The 19,293-nt window shown below is 33.7% G+C and overlaps 2 protein-coding genes across 3 annotated transcripts; both read right to left on the minus strand.

Moving 5' to 3' along the window:
- Positions 1 to 2,288: 2,288 nt before the first annotated feature.
- LOC110890784 (PHD finger-like domain-containing protein 5A) lies at positions 2,289 to 7,362 on the minus strand. 2 transcript variants are annotated; one of them, XM_035979187.1, is made up of 3 exons: positions 7,209 to 7,362; positions 5,956 to 6,125; positions 2,289 to 2,820 (listed from the first exon to the last, which is right to left on the minus strand). In XM_035979187.1, the coding sequence occupies exon 3, from the start codon at positions 2,800 to 2,802 to the stop codon at positions 2,470 to 2,472; it is 333 nt and encodes a 110-aa protein (XP_035835080.1). In that variant the 5' UTR covers positions 2,803 to 2,820; positions 5,956 to 6,125; positions 7,209 to 7,362; the 3' UTR covers positions 2,289 to 2,469. The 2 variants fall into 2 exon arrangements, with proteins under 2 accessions (XP_035835080.1, XP_021994118.1); XM_022138426.2 differs by lacking the exon at positions 5,956 to 6,125 and having other exon boundaries at positions 7,209 to 7,361.
- A 2,578-nt stretch (positions 7,363 to 9,940) lies between these two features.
- On the minus strand, positions 9,941 to 16,371 carry LOC110890785 (SUN domain-containing protein 3). The gene is made up of 5 exons (XM_022138427.2): positions 16,117 to 16,371; positions 15,247 to 15,476; positions 10,899 to 12,142; positions 10,379 to 10,464; positions 9,941 to 10,209 (listed from the first exon to the last, which is right to left on the minus strand). The coding sequence occupies exons 2-5, from the start codon at positions 15,404 to 15,406 to the stop codon at positions 9,975 to 9,977; spliced, it is 1,725 nt and encodes a 574-aa protein (XP_021994119.1). The 5' UTR covers positions 15,407 to 15,476; positions 16,117 to 16,371; the 3' UTR covers positions 9,941 to 9,974.
- Positions 16,372 to 19,293: the final 2,922 nt, after the last annotated feature.

The following is a 19,293-nucleotide window of genomic DNA, read 5'->3' on the forward strand; positions in this document are numbered from 1 at the left end:
ATATCGTGTACCGGTATAATTAACAAACACAAAGTATTTAAATTTTAAAGTATAAGGGTGCGACTGAAATTTTAAAAAATACATAGAAAAAGGTAAAATATTTATAGCGTTAGAGTGGTTTTTAGTTGTTATATAGTATTTATATAATTTGTCGAAACGGATTTAAATTTTGAAACAAAACTGAAATCATTCATTCCACTTAATTTGAGTGAGATTGTGGGTCTGTGGATTTATAAAAACAACTAGCATGGATGTGAAGCAAAACGTGATATGGATGTGAAGCAGGACTTGTTAATTACTCACCGTTCCCTCTAACCAATCAACCAAGGCTGGCATTATTCAAGAGTCTTAACAAATCATATAGATATTATATAATTGAAATGTAAAAACATTGAAGAATGAACTTGTATTTTTCATTAATTTAAGTCTGCCGAAGAATGATTCCATTTCGATTTGTTTAGAAGTTGGGCACTAAAAATATTTGTTCGTCGAAGGGACAAGATTTTTTCTTTTTTTTTCATTTGGGAGGCTAAAATGAAACAATCATCACAAGGGATTGTTTTTTTGTCACCATTCACAATGGGTTTATCGGCAATCTGAATGGCGGTCATTAACAAGATATAGGTGTGGAGGCCAAGTTTGTATAAATGCATGAAAGGACTCATAGCCATTGCTATTGTATTGGCGATGAGTCATGGTGATTGTTGATCCAAATGGCAATGAGTTTGGAAAAATGCATGCTAGTTCACATGAAAGTGGGGTAATTGCCCCTCCCATTGGCGATGAGATGAGTTTTCCAAACTCATAATAACCACTATTACATACCTGTATTTTCTTTAGTGATCACCCTGGTTACGAATAGTGATAAAAAAAAATAATGTACAAATGATCAAAGTATAAAGGTACATCTTATGAAAGTTGCCTGAAGTAGGGGTGTAGACGAGTCGGGCCAAGCCCGAGCTCGACCAGTCATGTTTATATGAAGCTCGAGCTCGGCTCGGTTCGAGCCTACTTATTTGAGTACAAGCTCGGCTGGCGAGTAAAGCCCAAAGCTCGAGCTCGGTTCGAGAGTACAACCTAAAACAAGCTAAAAGCTCGGCTCGAGCTCGCTTCAGTATTGCTTAAACAAGCCAAAGTTCAACCCGAGCTCGGTTTGCCAATGTTATCATTATTATTACTATATTTTATATAAAAAATAAAATTTTGTTTGGGCTCGTTTAGGCTCGCGAGCCTAAGTGAGCTTTGCATTCGAGGCTCGAGCTCGGGCTCGATAACTAGACGAGCTCTATCTCGAGCTCGGGCTCGTTAAATCTCGGCTCGTTCGAGCTTTTAACCAAGCCGATAACGAGTAGCTCTCGAGCCTCTGGCTTATGTACACCCCTAGCCTCAAGGATTAGCTTTTTTATATAAAGTGACGCCATTTACTCTTTTTTTGTATGAAGTAACCGCCGTGATCATTTCATTATTCGATATAAAAATTCTAAGTGTGTTGTTTCGACATACTTATATTTGTTTACAACTCAATATAAACTTTAATCAAGACCGAGTTTGTTGAATAAAAAAAAATTAATGGAGCTTTGTTTAATTCTTGCTCTAAACATTTTGGTATAAATTTGCATTCAATATAGTGTTATTCGATATCGTGATCTAAACGTACTTATGGTACCTTATCGAAATCATGACGAACCGAACCGATTCCGACCGAACAATGGTCTTGGTATTCATTTTTCTGATCGCTAACTGATTAAACACACGTTTAGGTACCCTTTCGAGTGTATCACAACTTAATCTTTTGGGTTTTCTCTTCTGGTGTCAATATTGTAACGAATCATACCAATACCAACCAAAAACTCGCCACATATAGTGTAGGAATCCCTCGTCCACAATTTAAACATACAGATAAGAAAGTATCAGTTCAAACCGAAAACTCACCACATATAGATACATCTCTTGATATGTTTCGTTCATCTTTCAATCTATTCTATGGACCCGGTCCATTTTTCATGATTGCTAGGTCATCAAAGATCCGACCCACAAATTATGGGATCGAACTAATAGTACAAAATAAGTACTTGTGCCAACCGAAAAATATAGTACAACTAACGACTAGGGGTGTTCACAAATTGCTTCAGCCAGTTCTAAAAAGAATCTACACAAAACACTAACTACGGTTTCAGGAAACGCAAAACCAAACCGTATCTCCCGGCCAGCTTGCTTTAGTTCAGAAGGCTAGATGGGTTTCAACGGTTTACGAACACCCCTAAATATTACCAATCAGAAAAGATATGTAAAGAACAAAAAAACATCATCAAATCCACAAATTCTAACTCAACAGTGTTGTATGACCTGCAATTTGTCTCATGAATCCAAAATACAACCAAAAGCACTCTAATACAAGCATATTATATTGGATAAATGAGAGGATACTTCATCTCATGCTTGGTTACAATCATTAAACAAAGTTGTTCATCAACGTTTCTTGAAACCGTATTTTTTCCGTTCGTAAAACAGGTCCGTTTTAGCACTTCCCAGATTAACGATCTTCGGACACCCGTCCCTATCTTTCTCCTGCTGTGTGCACTCTTTGCAGTAATACGCATCAGAAATACCAACACCTCCACATATGACACAACGACCTTGGAAAGAGCCATAGTTGCACTCGTCACAGACCCGCACGAGTGTGCATGGACGCACATAAGAGTCACAAATTACGCATTTGCCATCACATTTTTCACAAAGCCGTCCAATTGCAATTCCTGGCTGCTTCCTGCACATGATCAAATCGGGATGATGTTTCGCCATGATTTTTCCTCAACTACCCTGCGATCAACAGTAATACAGTTTTATCAGAATGATCTTGAACTAAGAGGCAGTTAATAACTGAAAGTAAAAGTGGTCACTAAGAATGAACCCCTGCAAGCATGCTCAAGGTCTCTGTGCATTTATACTCAAGGTGACGGTTTCAAATTGGGTCGTGATTTATCTCAAAAGTCAAAACTGGTCATATTAGTCAATGAAAAAGTTGTAATTAAAAAGGGACGGGTCAATGAGTTAGAAGTTGTACAGTCTAACGCTTACAACCTTCTAAATAGACTTATCATGATAAACTAATATGCCGTTTATGTAATCATAATCATGGTTGTAAAAATCCCGACTAGTCTTTGATTAGTCACCGATCAATCACTAATCGGTGGTTCACCGATTAATCGCTAGGCGTCAATGGTGGTCCTATTCTGGCCAGATTTTGGCCAAATTCCCGCCAAATTTCGACCAAACCTTAAAAACTCCCGCCAATTGCTTAAAAAATGGGTCAATGAGGGGTTAAAATATGTTACCTATAATAAACTACATATAAAAATGTGTGAGTGTGTGTATATATAACTAACAATTACATATAAGAATCCCAATCCAATTAATCCCGATTAATCGCTAGTCGGTACCCCACCGACCTACTAGCGCCTAGCGATCCCTACAACACTGATCATAATTAATGCATTGATCATCTATAATTATTTTTAAGATATAGACGCTCCATACTATAAAAAGCTCATCCAATTTAAGAGTTTATAGTAGCAGTAGCACTAGCAGCTGTGAGAACTCGATAACACTTCCTTGACCAGCTTGTAATACGCTTTCTGAGTTTTCCCTGATTGTCTTATCAACATCAATTTTGTTATTCACTGTATGAGGTTGTACAAGCGGATCCCACCTTTCAATAAACTAAACCGATAATCTTTGTAAGCCTTTGGTTTTAAAAGCTGCTTCACTTTTGACTGCCTAAGGCGCTGAAATAAAGCTTGAGGCACAGGTTAGGCGTGCGCCTCTTGTACATTGGAAGTTTTTGTGTATCAGGATGTTGAACAGCAGTCTTTTTAGGTAGTACATGTAGGTAGCTTATATATTAAATCATATATAAAGTTTATATATAGCTAAATTTTTGGTCGGGGATGTTAAAAACCTACGAGATATAAAACTACTAACACAAGCACCTTGTGCCCCGCGTACGGAAAGTGTTTTCTCCACCCACCATTGTCGCAAACTACATCTTTGGCTATTGCCTTCTCCAGCCAGCCACATCTCTACCACCCACAACAGTCGCATCCATAGTTATCGATAGCGAATGGCGACAAATAGCGACAAGGTACCTATATGCTACGTAGCGATAGCAATGAAATAGTGCCGCTATTTCGTGTTTAGCGATAAGGTAGTTAAAAATTTAAGAAATAAAAATAACTATCTGTAAATTTTATACACACATATAATGTTAATTTTATACCTTTTTGTATATAAATTTAAAAGTTTCAGGACCAAATGTAAGCTGGTGAAAATAGGGGGGTTGAATGTTAAAAATACACAAACTAATTATACACTTTTATGTAATTTTTTAGAAGTTTTATGGACTAAATCTAAACTAATGAAAGCTAGAGGGGTTAAATGTTAAAATCCATAAAGTTATTTGACCCTAAAAAGACTAAAATGCAAGAAAACGCAGCCGCTCTTCTTTCTCCTATTTTCCAGCAAGTTTTCGGCAGAAATTGCAGGTTTCTAGCCAGAATTCGTCGTGGAAATCCGCAATATTCACGCTATTCAGTCGCTACTTAACAGATTGTGAGACATTGGCACTTCGCTACAAAGCGTGTGATAGCGAACGCTATCTCAAACCCAGGTTATTAACTTCAGTAAGTTAAGATTTATTCTTCAGTACAATGGCGCTATTGATAACTATGGTCACATCCACTACACGGTGGCGGATCTAGGAATTTTTCCAAAGGTTACCTTTTTTAAATGTTCCAATATCATATGTCCGGACATAAAAAGGGGTCGGATACTCGGATCGACGATTCTGGCCAGTTCAAAAAGTTTCAAAAGATTACAAATTTACATCAAATTAAATGTTAAAATCAACAATTGCAAGAATGACTTGCAAACTACATCAAATTAATAGAGTTTTAATATTAAAACAATATCCAATATCCCAACCATAGTCAACTAATTCGCTCAAAAAGATGCGAATTTCGTTTTGGTACGTTTCGTACCATACGGAATTCGTATGCGTATAATACGGTGCCAATTCGCGTATCTTGTTCTTCAATTCAGCGCATCATGTTCATCAATTCAGCGAAAAGTGATGAAGATGAAAAATTAAACCTTACCTGTGTGATGATGATGAGCCCTAGTGAAAATGGAGGAGAAGATGGAGATGGAGGCTGTACGCTGCGTTTCTTTCCATGTGTTTTAACCTAAAACCTCTTTTATTTACATATTTCATCCTTTATGTTTGTGTTATTATAAATTTTAACCTAAAGCTTTTTTATTAGGTTACATATTTCATCCTTCGACCTCAATATTTTTACCTTTTTCAACTTTAACCTAAAACATTTTTTAATTGTTTAAAATTTTTTCTTATTTCATTAACAAATGTGCTTCTTTGATTTGTGAATTTAGTAATTTTTGTTTTAATTTGTGTATACCGAACCAAATCGTACCGAAATGAACCTACCCCCCTCCGAACCGAATTCGTCCCCACTAGCGAATCGCGAACCCGAACCGCGTACCCGAACCGGAGCGAACCGCGAATTAGGTGACTATGATCCCAACAACAACCAGGTCAATTTGCAAACAAGTGAACAACTAAACTTCATGCTCCCAAACACCATATAAAGGCCAAGATCAAATATGAAAACTATTAAAGAAGAGTAATACATTATAACTGCTATGCACTTTTAGTGTTTTTGAGATGTACTCTATAAATCTAGAAAAATCCATAATTTCAGCGAAAAATTAATGTTAGAAACTAGCAATCCCATCAATTTTCAAGTACAAACAATGCATTGCTCCAAACACATCAAATTTTAAGTACAAACGAGATCTAGTTCGACATTAATAGGGTTTAAAAATTTCCAATACAAACTAGATCTAATTCGACATTAATAGAGTTTATATTACCAAACGAACCTGAATTATTAAGAGACTAGAGAGTGATTGAGTGAGACTGAGGAGGCTGAAGTGACTCCGGCGTCCGGTGAGGGCTGTGCCACCGTGGCGACAGTGGCTGGAGAGTGGAGACAAGGCTGAAGACTGTGGCTGTGGCTGTGGAGCGTGTTTCTGTTTCTGTCGTGTGTTTTCTGAAGAAATGGGCATGGGTGGTGAGCTAAAGTTAAAACCCTAGATCTAATTGATTTTGAATTAAAAAAAACGCTAAAAATAATCGGGGATAAGGGGACTCGAACACGTGACCTCATATTAATAAGCGCATAATTACCACTACAACAACCTACAATTTTGTTTTTGAGGTTCCTCTACAAAATATTAAAGAGGGGTTCCTTCAGAATTTTGTACATAACTTAACGCTATAAATTACGAGCCAAACGGGTTCCTGGGAACCCCCTAACGAAGTGTAAATCCGCCCCTGTTCTTCCACCAAGAAGTCGTTCACAGCCAGAGGCAAGAGGCATCGTGACCGTGCGACTCATGACAACTAGGTTGTATCTTTCAAGAGTAATTTCAGACTATCAATCCTAACAAACAACTTAATTCATGATTCTTAAAAGCACATTTCTCCCTGTAAAAAAAGACCTTCTTAAAAGCACATTTCCCCCTATAACAAAAACCTAACAACTATCTAGCTTTCATAAGTCATATAGCAAAGAGCTTATCAGTATTCGATAGCTCTTCCAAAATGAATAATGAATGCCTATGTGTCCTAACACTGTTGTAAAAAAAGCGATCAATCGTTAGTTTGCTGATTACATTTCACCTAGTCAGACCTAAAATCAGCAATCAGTCAAAGGCATTCAAAATTGGTCAAAACCGGTAAAGTGTTTGATACTTATTAGTCCAATCCAATTAATAAGTTTGCAAATCTATATATATAATTCTGTATGATATATAAAAGTTTGGAAAATCACATATAAAAAATTCCAATCTGATTAATCAATATTAATTGCTAGTCACCGAGGCAACAAACACTAAATTTCAAATCTCACCAATACACACTCATCAAAAAAAATTAACAAGTTTCTAGGGTTTCATCGCTAATTACGACAGTCCTCGCCAACTTTTAACAAATAACACAACATTCGACCGTCTATAAACTCTAACTTACACAAAATCCAAACAAAACTATACAACAACACATGAATGAAGCAGATATACCGTATAAATTAACAGATATCAAGAAGAACAAGTGGATTTTACGAAAATCTAACCTGATAAAGCGCGAGAGCGCGAATTTTGGGGTTTTTGGAGATGACGCAGTGAGTTATAGAGCGAATCCTGGAGGCTTCTGGGAGGTTGTGGAGAAAGTGGGAATCACAATTTGGCTCAAATGCTATTTCAAAGTTCAAATCGAATATAAATTGATTAGGGTTACGTGTTGGGTATGGTTAACCCGTTTTATAAATGGCTCGCGGTAGATTGATCCAAGTAACCCGTTTGTTTGTTCCGTCACTCGTTTTTTTGGGCTTGGGCTAACCAGCGTTGTTTGCAATTACAGGACGTATGGGGTCATTTTTTGTCATTGGGTAACCCGAGTAGCTAGGCTTGTATTTGTTGGTCGTTAAAAAAAAGGGAAAAATATGTACTCGGTTTTTGGGCTTGGGCTAACCAGCGTTGTTTGCAACTACGGGACGTATGAGGTCGTCTTTTGTCATTGGGTTACCCGAGTAGCTAGGCTTGTATTCGTTGGTCGTTAAAAAAAGGGAAAATACGTACTCGGTTTTTGGGCTTGGGCTAACCAGCGTTGTTTGTCACTTACACAAATTTTGACAAATTGGTGTATATATACAATTTAGATAGAACTAGTATTGAGCACCCACGTGTTGCAGCGGGCCGAGCACTAATGTCACACTACTGCCAGCGACCATGACACTGAAGTTGCGGCGTGTTAATGCAAATAAATTAAACCGAAACGTAAAACATACAATAAAATAACTAAGTTGATTTAGGACTCGTGCGTTACGATGAACCCACGTCTATTTTTTCCCGTTTGACAGGGCCATCGTAATCTATATATAATATATATATCATTACCACTATACAAACCATAATCCATACATTACAACCATTGCGTCAATATGTTGCAAATTATATTTATACAAGATTTTGGCTAAATTAATTATATTATTATAAATAATAATAATTTACAAATAAAACAACTCAACTTTCAATGGATCAAACTGATTGAATATGGTAAGATAATAAAACCATTATTTAATTAGGGTACAATCACTTAAGCATAATTTACAACCATACATGCATACAAAACATATTGAATTTGGTAAGGTAATGAAACCATTATTTGATTAAGGTATAACCACTTAAGCACAAATTACAACCAAACATGCATACAAATTTTCCAAATTAATAGTATAAGTAAGGTACAACCACTTTAGCACAAATTACAACCAAAAAAGCATACAAATATTCCAAATTAAATTCTTCAAATTAATAGTATAAATAAGGTACAACTATTTTAGCACAAATTTCAACCAAAAAAACATACAAATGTTCCAAACTAATAATATATATAAATAGTATATATAAATGTTAGGGAAAGTGGTTTTTTTTTTTTTTTTTTTTTTTTTTTTTTTTTTTTTTGTAGTTAAGTATTCTTGGGTTTATATGTTTAACTTTTCATCATTCAAGTTTTGCCTATTTTATGGTTAAAGTTAAACTTTTTGGGTATAAATTCAAGTTATTTTACGTTTACGTCAGGTTGCGGTATAAGTTTGTATTTGCGTTTTTGTTTTATGATTTCCCGGTTTGATTGTTGTCTGCTTAATACTTGACGCGGTTTGACGAACCACACACCCGCAACACGGGGGTTACACACTAGTTTATAATGTAACGGGTTATTATTTTAAATACTTATTATTGACAGATGTGGTGACTTTGATATGGTAAAATCACTTAGGAGACTTTTTTTCGTATGTGTTTTCACATGTTTAGAACTTAAGTACGCCAAAATTGTGTTGAGATAAAATATTTTTATGAAAAATGATAAAATATGTTTGTTTATTATGGTATTAACTCACATTTAAAACATGAGTTGATTTTATAGTTATATATATATTTTTTTTAACGGCAAATTTGGATCACTGACGGACCATTGGAGTATCATCGTGCCACCAGCGGAACCACCCGATCATATCCATCTCCACTAGCCATAATGCCTATACACCAATTCACGAGGAAACCCAATAAACATGAGAAAACCCCCTTGTGGGAATCGAACCTAGGACCTATTGGTCCCAAAGTCTTATCCCACCCCCAAGATGCCACTAGGCTATAAAGCCATGGACAGGATGTGACTAACCTATATAATAACATTGTTTCGACTTAATAATTTAATCTTTATACACACTTAACTTATCATGTTTTAGGATTATCTAGTAAAAAAAATATCATGAGTTTGAAGGAAAATGAGTAAGACATATATCAAGGTTTGTATCAATTATATGAAACAAATGAGCTACATGTGCTAGTTACAAGGTTATAATTCTAGGACAAACAAAGTTTATTAAGAATTAATATTTGTTTTCTCGTGACAAAATAATTATATTATAAGTTTGGAGATGATTAATACACAAGCAAATTAGCTCATGCTTGTTTCTCATATCATATGTTATAGGATTTTATATCATATTTATTGTTTTTAATGCCATGTCGAGTAAAATGATAATTTTAAAACAAATTCAAAATCAAAATGTTTTTACCAAGCCTCATCATCAAAATCAAACAAATTCCCTATCAAGTTCATTGATTACATCAATAATTATGCAACCAAAAGGCCTCACTAAAGTCTCTCTTCAATCATTTCAAACACTTTCATCATTTAAAAATGCATACTTTAGCTTCAAAATTGCGACAACATTTCAAAACCTCAAGACAAACTCATGACTATCGAAAAAAGGTCATATACGCGATATTCCTCTTTGCATTTAACCCGAAAAAGAGACACATAAAAACATGATTTATAACGAAAGGATGACGATGACAATCGTACAACTTAAAAGCAGGAAAATCCAAGAATGATCCCCCGTCTTACTTGTCTTTTCTGATCTATGTTTACTATATAAAACGAACAAAACTTTATCCAGAAATAATCTGGCAACGGCTAGCAATCCAAAAGTTAACGAAACAAGAAATATAACAATCCCTTTATTCTCCATATGTACTTGATTCTCCCTCACTTTTGCCACCTCCGATCTGCATCCACATTCGCACATATTCAGACGCAAAAAACAGAACATTTGTAAAAGAACCGAACCATAAAACAACATTGTTTCTTTATAAACTTTCCTTTTTAAGAACGTCGTAAAGGTGGTTAATTGTCTAAAATACCCTTGAAAAACAATGATAGATTAAGGGTTTTAACCTGAGGAAAGCATTGCTCTTTGTGATATCGTCAAGCTGACTAGACACGGATGTTTTCCACGACTCTAGATCATCAACCCGTTTAGTCTGCAATAACAGTTAAATGCAAGATATTACATCAATCTAGAAGAATTTACAAATAAATTTAATTAAGCATATATTAAAGGTGTGGATTGATGAATAATATCAACACCTTCAACACTTACACCCCATGTAGTTTACTCAGTTTACTTGTTAGCCCCTAAACTATAATAAAGTTATCAAACAACCTCTAAACTTCAATAAACTTTTATTTCGATTTTATTTTTATGTTTTTCTCTTTCGGTTGTTATATCGGGTATCAAACAACCCCTAAACGTCAATAAACTCTTCTTTCGACTTTGTTTTATGCTTTTCTCTTTCGGTTGTCATACCGGGTGTCTGTATCGTATCGATACCGTAATGAGCCGAACAGATGTCGACCAAACTCCCAACGCAACACGCGGGTAATTTTACTAGTTAATAATAATAATAAGACGTACCAAGGCCTCACTACTCTCAAGAAAACTTCTCAAGTCTCGTTTGACTTCCTCCATGATGACATCTCGTTCTCCAATTTCCGAATCGATTTCTTGGAAAATGTACCCGTATTTCGAGTTTAACTCATCGAGATATCTCTCCAACAACGATAAATTAACATCTAAAAGCCTAACTTTTTGCATCAAAATCTTGATAACACTGTCACCAGGCGACCTTCCTGCTTGTTGTCGTGCTTCCGCAAGTGGGTCCGGCACATCGATCGATATAGCCGCACGGATACCCTCAAATTCATCAAAACTTTGCTCGTGTTCCACATCATCAACAGCACTTTGATCATATAAATCACGTTTTGCTTTAAACTCCTCTCGTTTTGGATCCGTTTCAGCTTCTTTCGATGCAAACTTCGTTTCTTGCACGGAGACCAAATCCTCTAGCATCATTTCAACAGCATCAACCCCGTAAACTTGCACGAAACTTAACGTACAATAAAACCCGGTTCCGTAATGACTTAAAAGATTCAGTTTTATATACCTCACCCATTTTGGCTCCTGTAGAACGAATCTTTGTTCGTGTTTTACGTTTCCAGCGGTAAAGTTTCCGAGTTTCACCCAAGTTTCCGTAGGATAAACCAAACTCCCGATAAGTTCGAAATCTTTAAGATTTGACGAGTGGTGTTCGAAATTCGCAATCGTTATGGTGTCAACTAACGTTTCTTCCGAAAGCTTTACAACCACAAACTTTTCTTCAGCCGAACACGGGTTTCGTAGATACTTATCTTTATCTACCGTCAAGATGTTCGATGCACCTTTTGCTTCTTTATTACACGCCAAAACCTTTGCGCCTTTTGCGGCAGAAGCATAATTGTAATCTTCACCACCGGGTTCAAGTCTGTGAATTATACTTCCCACGTTACCGTTTGAAAGTCGGGTTTTTGCGTTAAAAGCTTTGTTCTTGAATTCATCAAGACCCAGAGGCACGGATCTTGATCGTTCGGTTTTGAACGATCCCTTTGGTTCTGGTTTAGCGGCAGAAAGAGGGTATGGTTCTTTTCGGTCAACTTCGAGTTGTTGACTGACGATCTCCTCCTTGTTTTCACGATAATAAATTAAACGACTTTTGAGAAGGTTTCCGAAGTCTAGCTCTACGGGACATTCGTATGGAGATAACGAGCAATATGATCCTCTGTCGGGCTCAAGTTTTAGATCGTCCCATGTTCTTAATCCTTTTGGATGATATTCCGGGCCATCTATGAAACACAATAAACAACTTCGTATCAGAAGATCTACATGCATAGTAATTTCCAAAGTTTGTAAGTAACAATAATCTCATACATTTGATTTAATATTAAAATCTTCTTGTTCTTCTGTGGAACATTGAACATAAACTTTGGTTATAATCAAATAAAATGACCATAACAATCGATAACTAGAGGTGGCAACTGGCTTTTTGTACGGGTCTGGTGGGGTTGAGTTGACTCGCAAACACTTTTCTGTCCTATAATTACAAAATAATCTTCCTATACTAATAAATGAAAATCTTTTTTGGACACGTGTCATTTTCTGGTGTTTTCTCATCTTATTTTCTTATTTATCTCTCTATTAAATAATAATAATTTTAAACAAAATATTAGATAAGAATTATTTTTCTATTTATCTCTCATATTAAATAGTAATAATTTTAAACAAAATATTAGATAAGAATAAAAATATTTATTTTTCTATAAATAATTTTAAACAAAAAGTTAGCTAAGAATAAATATTTGTTAGTAGAATAAATATTTGTTAGTAGGTTACATGAGACCGACGAGGGTCGGTTAGCTGTACGCAAATTCTTACGAACGCCGACTAAGGATTTCCAATAGATGTTTAATTTTTTATTAAGACATGTTTATATGCATGATTATTCTAACCTTTACGGTGTATCATAATTAATAGGCAACGCATACATGGAGTGAAGCTAAAGTGATAAGCCTCTGATCAGATCAAAGGAAGACATTTTGTAAATGATATTATTAAGACCAACAAACACTCTTAAATAATATAGATTACTTTGAGTAACCCGTGTAACACACGGGAACTTAAACTAGTACCTAAATATTGATGCATGAATTAACAAAAAAGACGGCTAGGTTTGTGCATTCTAATATGTGCAAACATAGAGTAAATGCACGAAATAATTTTATATATACATATACTAAGTTATAATTCCATATGTTACAGGGTTGAATAAATAAATTTTATATACTAAATAATAAAACAATATATCTTTAAAAACCTCATTTACGCGTTAAATAAATGTAATTTTATATATTAAATAATAAAAAGTTATATCTATAAGAACCATATGTATTGTATGGGTTGAATAAATGTAATTTTATATACCAAATAATAAAAAAGTTATATCATTAAAACCATGTGTATTACAAGAATTGAATAAATGTAATATTGTTAACCAAATAATAATAAAAAATTATATCTTTAAAAACTCTCGTGTATTACACGGGTTGAATAAATATGATTTTGTATACGAAACTAGTATTAAGCCCCCGCGTTGCGGAACGTTAAACTCCACACGTATGTTGTGGTGTGTTAACATACAAAATTTAGAATAAAACATAAAACGGAAAAACTTGCGAAAGATGAAAAGTATGGAGAACCAAAGTTGAAAGTAAAGAAATGTTGTGGTTAAATTACAAAGAATGAAAAATTTTGGGTTAAAGGTAAAATATCAAAAAGGTTAAATTGCAAAAGATAAGATGTTTTTTTCTTGTTAGAGTCAAAAATCAATTTATTAAAAAAAAGAAAAAAAAGAAAACATAAACATGGACTACAACGCATCTATACATATAATAAAAGAAACCATGTTAGGGACACGTGGCGTTTTATGAGTCAGTCTTAATTATATTTTCTAAATATTTATTATGGAAAATCAATTATTGATAATATTAAATTTAAAATTTGTAGAAGAGATTTTAATAATAAAGACAAAGATAACTGATAATAATATATTAATTATTATAATTAATTATTAAAATCTAAAAAAATATATTTGCGTTTTAAATATTTATAAAGATAAAGATTTTATCTAATTGGTAGTTGTAATTATTTTTATATTTTGATGATAAGGATAAGAATAACTGATAATCACATATTAAAATAAAAATATTTATTTTAATCAACTGTTTCATTAAAAGGATTTATTCAATACATGTAAAACATATATATTTTTTTTATACATGGTATATTTAGAATCATATTTCTAATAAAGGATCTCATTATCCCGTTTTACACTCCAATGAAATAATAATATTAAATCATAATATCCAGCTTATCTCTTGTATATTTAATATTTTTTACTAAAATATTTCTTTTCTTTTTTTCTGTTGATTATCCAACATCAGGTAATACGTAAGTTTCTAACCTAATAATAAATAAAAAAACAAAGTAAAATGTTATAAACCATGTAATACACAACTCTCTAACCTAATAAAAAATAAAGTGAGTTGTTACAATAAGTAAATAGTATCTCAAAGTTTCTTTTGTTAGAAAACACATCTTGATGACTAAATGTTTTAACAGATTACATTAACGTGTAAGACATGTGTTTACTCAAATCGTGCAATACACGAGCTTTTAAAAGATGTAACTATTTTATTGCTTAGTATATAAAATTATATTTATTCAACCCGTGTAATACACGGGGTTCTAACCTAGTAATCTTACAATAATAATCTACATGTTACATTAAAAGATCTAGGAGGTAGTGTTCGCTATAGCGTGCTTCATAGAGGAGCGACCCTATCTCGCAATCTGATTGTTAGCGACTCCATAGCGGGATTATAGGTTTTTTATATTTTAACATAAATAGCAGGATTTTAGGCTTCTTTTTTGTATTAATATAACTATTTAATATAAATTGCGTATTTAGATGAAAAAAAACAGCGTATTTTGATAAAATATACATATAAGACATTTCTATAATTTTCTTCTAGTGTATCACTAAACATGAAATAGCGCCCGCTAATTCATCGCTGTCGCTACTTAGCGTATAGGTAACCTGTCGCTATCGTCCGCTATTTGCAACCGATAACTACGCTTTCAACACGTTTAACCCGATCCATTTTTGGCTAATTTATTTGACCCATTTGAGATCAAAGACAACCGACACTGACCCACCCAAAGTAAACGGCCCGAAATTGCAACATGTAATCGTAACAAACTTCAAGTACTAAACACATATAGAATGAATGTAATATCTGCATATGAATTAGCTCTGTAGTTTATTCTACACAAGTCCAAATTGGGTGTACGAAAAACGGTTAACAAAAGTATAACTGTAACTGTAACTGACCTCTATAACCATCGCCATGGCCGATCCATAAATTCAACAAAAACAGAAGCCCCCAAATAAAGACGACGAGAGACAACGAAACCTTATAAAAGTGATTTATCCAAAGGGTAGGCTTTCCCAAAGCTCTTCTGGAAAGAAGAGCTTTACGTGATCTCTGCATTGTACATCAATTTCGTTCACTATTAACCACCGCAGACGAACTCAAAAAACAAGATTTAGAACAAGAAATCCTGCAACCAAATAATAACAAAATTTGGTTATAATTCATTCAACATAACAGTTCACAATTAATAATAATCAAACTAAAACATAATTCAATTAGAAAACAAAAAGATAAACTAGGAAATTAAAATTAAAATTCAAATAAATGATAAAAATTATCCCTGCATCAAACGAAACACAATGTACAACGGGCGTAAACAATCATCACCTAGATCGAACAATAACGGTCAATGAACACAGAGTTCCAAGAAGGTAAAATACCCAACAACAGATCAAAACAAACAGCTAGAAACATATACTTTTTTACACTTTGGTTACAAGTAATTCTCCATTATAACCAATACCCAATTGATGAAGACAGGCGTAAAGAATCCCATTGACACATAACAACAAACACTTGACGTGCAAGACACAACTGCCTCAGTAAACACGTTGATCTTCCTTCTTTTTCAATCATAACTTTCACAAATTACAAAACCCATTAAACATCAAACACCCATATGAAGAATTAATCAAATAAATCGACAGGGATCTAGAACAATAATAATAATAATTACATAAAAAGAAGAAAAAAGCATATGGGGCAGCCGGCAGCCACTAATAAGATCTTAAAGTAATTAAACTATAAAAAATTCAAATTGACAGCACCTGAATATCTCTGTTTCTTGAGATTGTTGTTAAAGTGGTGATCTTTAGAGTCTTGAATTGCTCATACTGTGAATCAATCGAGAAGATTTGAAAAAGTTGTTGAATTTGCAGTGTGGTGGGTGATTTGAATAAGAAAATTGGGGGTTTTTATTGGTTGATCGATGATCTGTCTGTGTTGCCGTTATCCCCCCACTCGTATGATTTCAAGAAATAATTTGGGTTTTCGATTTTTCTACTCAATTCTATCTCAAATTGGGTATTACTAGAATTTAAAGTTAAGACGGTTGATTAAATTATAATTATAAATTTATGAGTAAAAAACAAGGCTTTATTATGTCATAAGTGATGGCTTATGGAATTACTATATTTAACCGATATCGCGTAACGAAATCGGTATTGGTGTTTATTTATTTTTTTCTAATTTTTTATGGTTTCGGTTTTAATGCTAGTTGGTTTCGGTGGTTTTTGGTATTTTTACGCTATTGGTATCGTACTGTCATAACCGATACGATATCGGTTTATATTTTACTTGTTTTTTGAATTGGTACGGTATCAGTTTATATTTTTACTCGTTTTTGGAGTTGGTACGTTTTCGGTATATTATCTTTTTATCCATGATTTGAATTTGAATATTGTTTATCTGTTAATTCTTTTTTTTTAATTGCTTGTTTATCTCTTGTTTTAGTTATTTTTTGTTTAGGTTTATCTCTAAGTTGTAATGTAACTATTTAAGGATTTGAATATTATGCAAATTCAAATCATGGATAAGAGATAATCATAGGCTTTTGGTACGATACGATCTCATCCCTACTATACGGATTTTTGGTTTTGTGGGATATTGGTCGGAAAAATCTAAAATTGTCCATCACGGATGCACTTATTTTAATTGCAATACATGAATCGGTAATTAGAATATAATTAACTATCCTTTATTATATCAATGAGAATGGTGTATTCCTAATTGTATAACGCGTATTCCTGATTGGATAGCTTTTAGGCTAAAGGGTGTAGGGGACATGGTTGGGTCATTAATTGTCATATAGGATCATTAATAAATTGCTACACCATCCTCTTACTTCATCCACCATGGTTGGCATGGATTAAACCATGACAACCATGACCCTTCTTTCCTTTTTTAATATCCCTTTTTCCTTTTTTACAAATAAATTAAAATAAGAGATTATTGGTTTGGGTCATGACCACACCCTTAGGGTGGTGGTTTTGAATGATGGATTAAAAGTAAGTGACATGGCACTAATGTGGAGGGTCATGGAGATCATAAGAATCATAACCACACCCTATAGCCTTATATATATTTTGTTTAAAATTGATGATAGAGCTTTAAGAAAAAAAAAAGATTATTTTGAAAAGAAATTTATTTAACAAAAATGATGATAGAGCTTTAAGAAAAAAGATAAATATTATTTTGAAAAGAAATTTATTTAACAAAATTGATGATAGAGCTTTAAGAAAAAAAATAAATATTATTTTTAAAATAAATTTATTTAATAAATCTTGATGAATATATTACTTGGCGGTTCAGGTTGTTCATTAATGACAAAACAAAAAACGTTTACTAAAACTGAAATACATTAATTATTTATTTAGTTATTTAAAAAATATAATATCTTTACCAAATATGAAAAGAGAAGTTAAAAATAGAAGAGCGTATACAACGTGTTTTTATTGGTGCCAGCACATACCTCCCAATAAAAATACAACGTGTGGCAGGACTCAAATCCCCAATCTGTCGGCACTGAGCTGGAAAATATGGGGGACTTCTGTGTTTCAAATTTTCAAATGTTAAATTAATAAAACATTATTGTTCTATAAAAATAACACAATTGTTTTTTTCAAACATTAATAAAATAGGGAAAGGTTCAAATGAAAACCATTAGTTATTCTGAAAACTTGAAAATTAATTAAAAAAGCCAAAAAACATACCATTTTTTTTTGCATACCAATTTTTACAGGTTTTTTATATATATAAAAAAAAATTTATAGTGCACATATGTAATACTACACATGTGTACTACAATTTTTTTTTTATAAAAAAGTTTTTTTTATATATAAAAACCTGCGATTTTTTATAAAAAAATGAAAAAAAAATTGGTGTGTTTTTTAGGCTTTTTTAGTTAGTTTTCGAGTTTTCACAATAAAAGTGATTTTAATTTAAACCATCCCCAAATAAAATATTATTGTTCTATAAAAATAACACAGTTGTGTTTTTCAAGTGTTAGTGGCTGGTATTAGATATGGGGGGGGGGGAGTCATAGCGGGAAGGGGAATCGGGGACTTGGGTTGCCGCCAGAGCCGTCCCGAAAAACTTTTAAAAAAAATTAGGCCTCGGGCGACGAAAAAAATTGGGTCCAAAATTATGGTTAAGGGTAAATGAATTAAAAAATAAAAACTTAGTGATGGAGCAAAGACTCGAACTTGAGACCTTTACATTATTTTGAGATGGTTTTTGCCACTACACCACCAATATTTTTTTGCATACTAAACGGATGAATATACTAAATATATACTTTAATAAATATATACAAGCATATAAAGACTTTTCGAGCCCTTTGAAATTTTGGGCCTCAGGCGTCGGCATGGGTTTGCCGGGCCCTGGTTGCCGCACGGGGAACGATTGCCACCCCTTCGGTGACATCTCTTCCATGAATGGTGAGGGACTCTATCGGTGAGTATTCACCGAAGGTTTGAAGAGGAGAGAGGTGGGAGGGTGAGGGAATTAATGGTGGATCTCAACCCCTTTCAACCAATCACAAATTTATCTTCGTTTTTTTTTAAAATTGTTTACCACTCTCCATGTGTTTGACCATTGCCAGTGATTGAGTGCAAAATGGGGAGTGGAGTGGGGACTTGACATGGCATGATATTATTGGCTAGAAAATAACTCAAACACCCTAATAGTGATTGACCACTCCCTCCACCCTAAGACCATGTGTAATGAAAGACACCCCACTCTTGGGCGTTTTGCGTCATGTGTCAGTCGAGTCAGCAATGGGGCATTATGGGACATTTTTCTAAAATGGGTGTAGTAGGGATGTGAGCATTATGTTAAAAGGAGTGTAATAGAATTTAAATAAAAAAACCATCAAAAATTGTTATTGGCCAAACAAAAAAGAATACACAGTCATTGGCCAACACAAAATGGGGATAGCGTTTTTT

The sequence above is a fragment of the Helianthus annuus genome, chromosome 11 (genome assembly GCF_002127325.2).
Source record: "Helianthus annuus cultivar XRQ/B chromosome 11, HanXRQr2.0-SUNRISE, whole genome shotgun sequence".
NCBI lineage: Eukaryota > Viridiplantae > Streptophyta > Magnoliopsida > Asterales > Asteraceae > Helianthus > Helianthus annuus.

Coding starts and splice junctions, on each gene's coding strand:
- LOC110890784 (XM_035979187.1), bottom strand. CDS start 2,802: ATGGCGAAACATCATCCCGATTTGATCATGTGCAGGAAGCAGCCAGGA.
- LOC110890785 (XM_022138427.2), bottom strand. CDS start 15,406: ATGCAGAGATCACGTAAAGCTCTTCTTTCCAGAAGAGCTTTGGGAAAG. Junction 10,465..10,898: donor TTGAGAGTAGTGAGGCCTTG/GTACGTCTTATT, acceptor CTGTTATTGCAG/ACTAAACGGGTTGATGATCT. Junction 10,210..10,378: donor AAGAGCAATGCTTTCCTCAG/GTTAAAACCCTT, acceptor ATGTGGATGCAG/ATCGGAGGTGGCAAAAGTGA.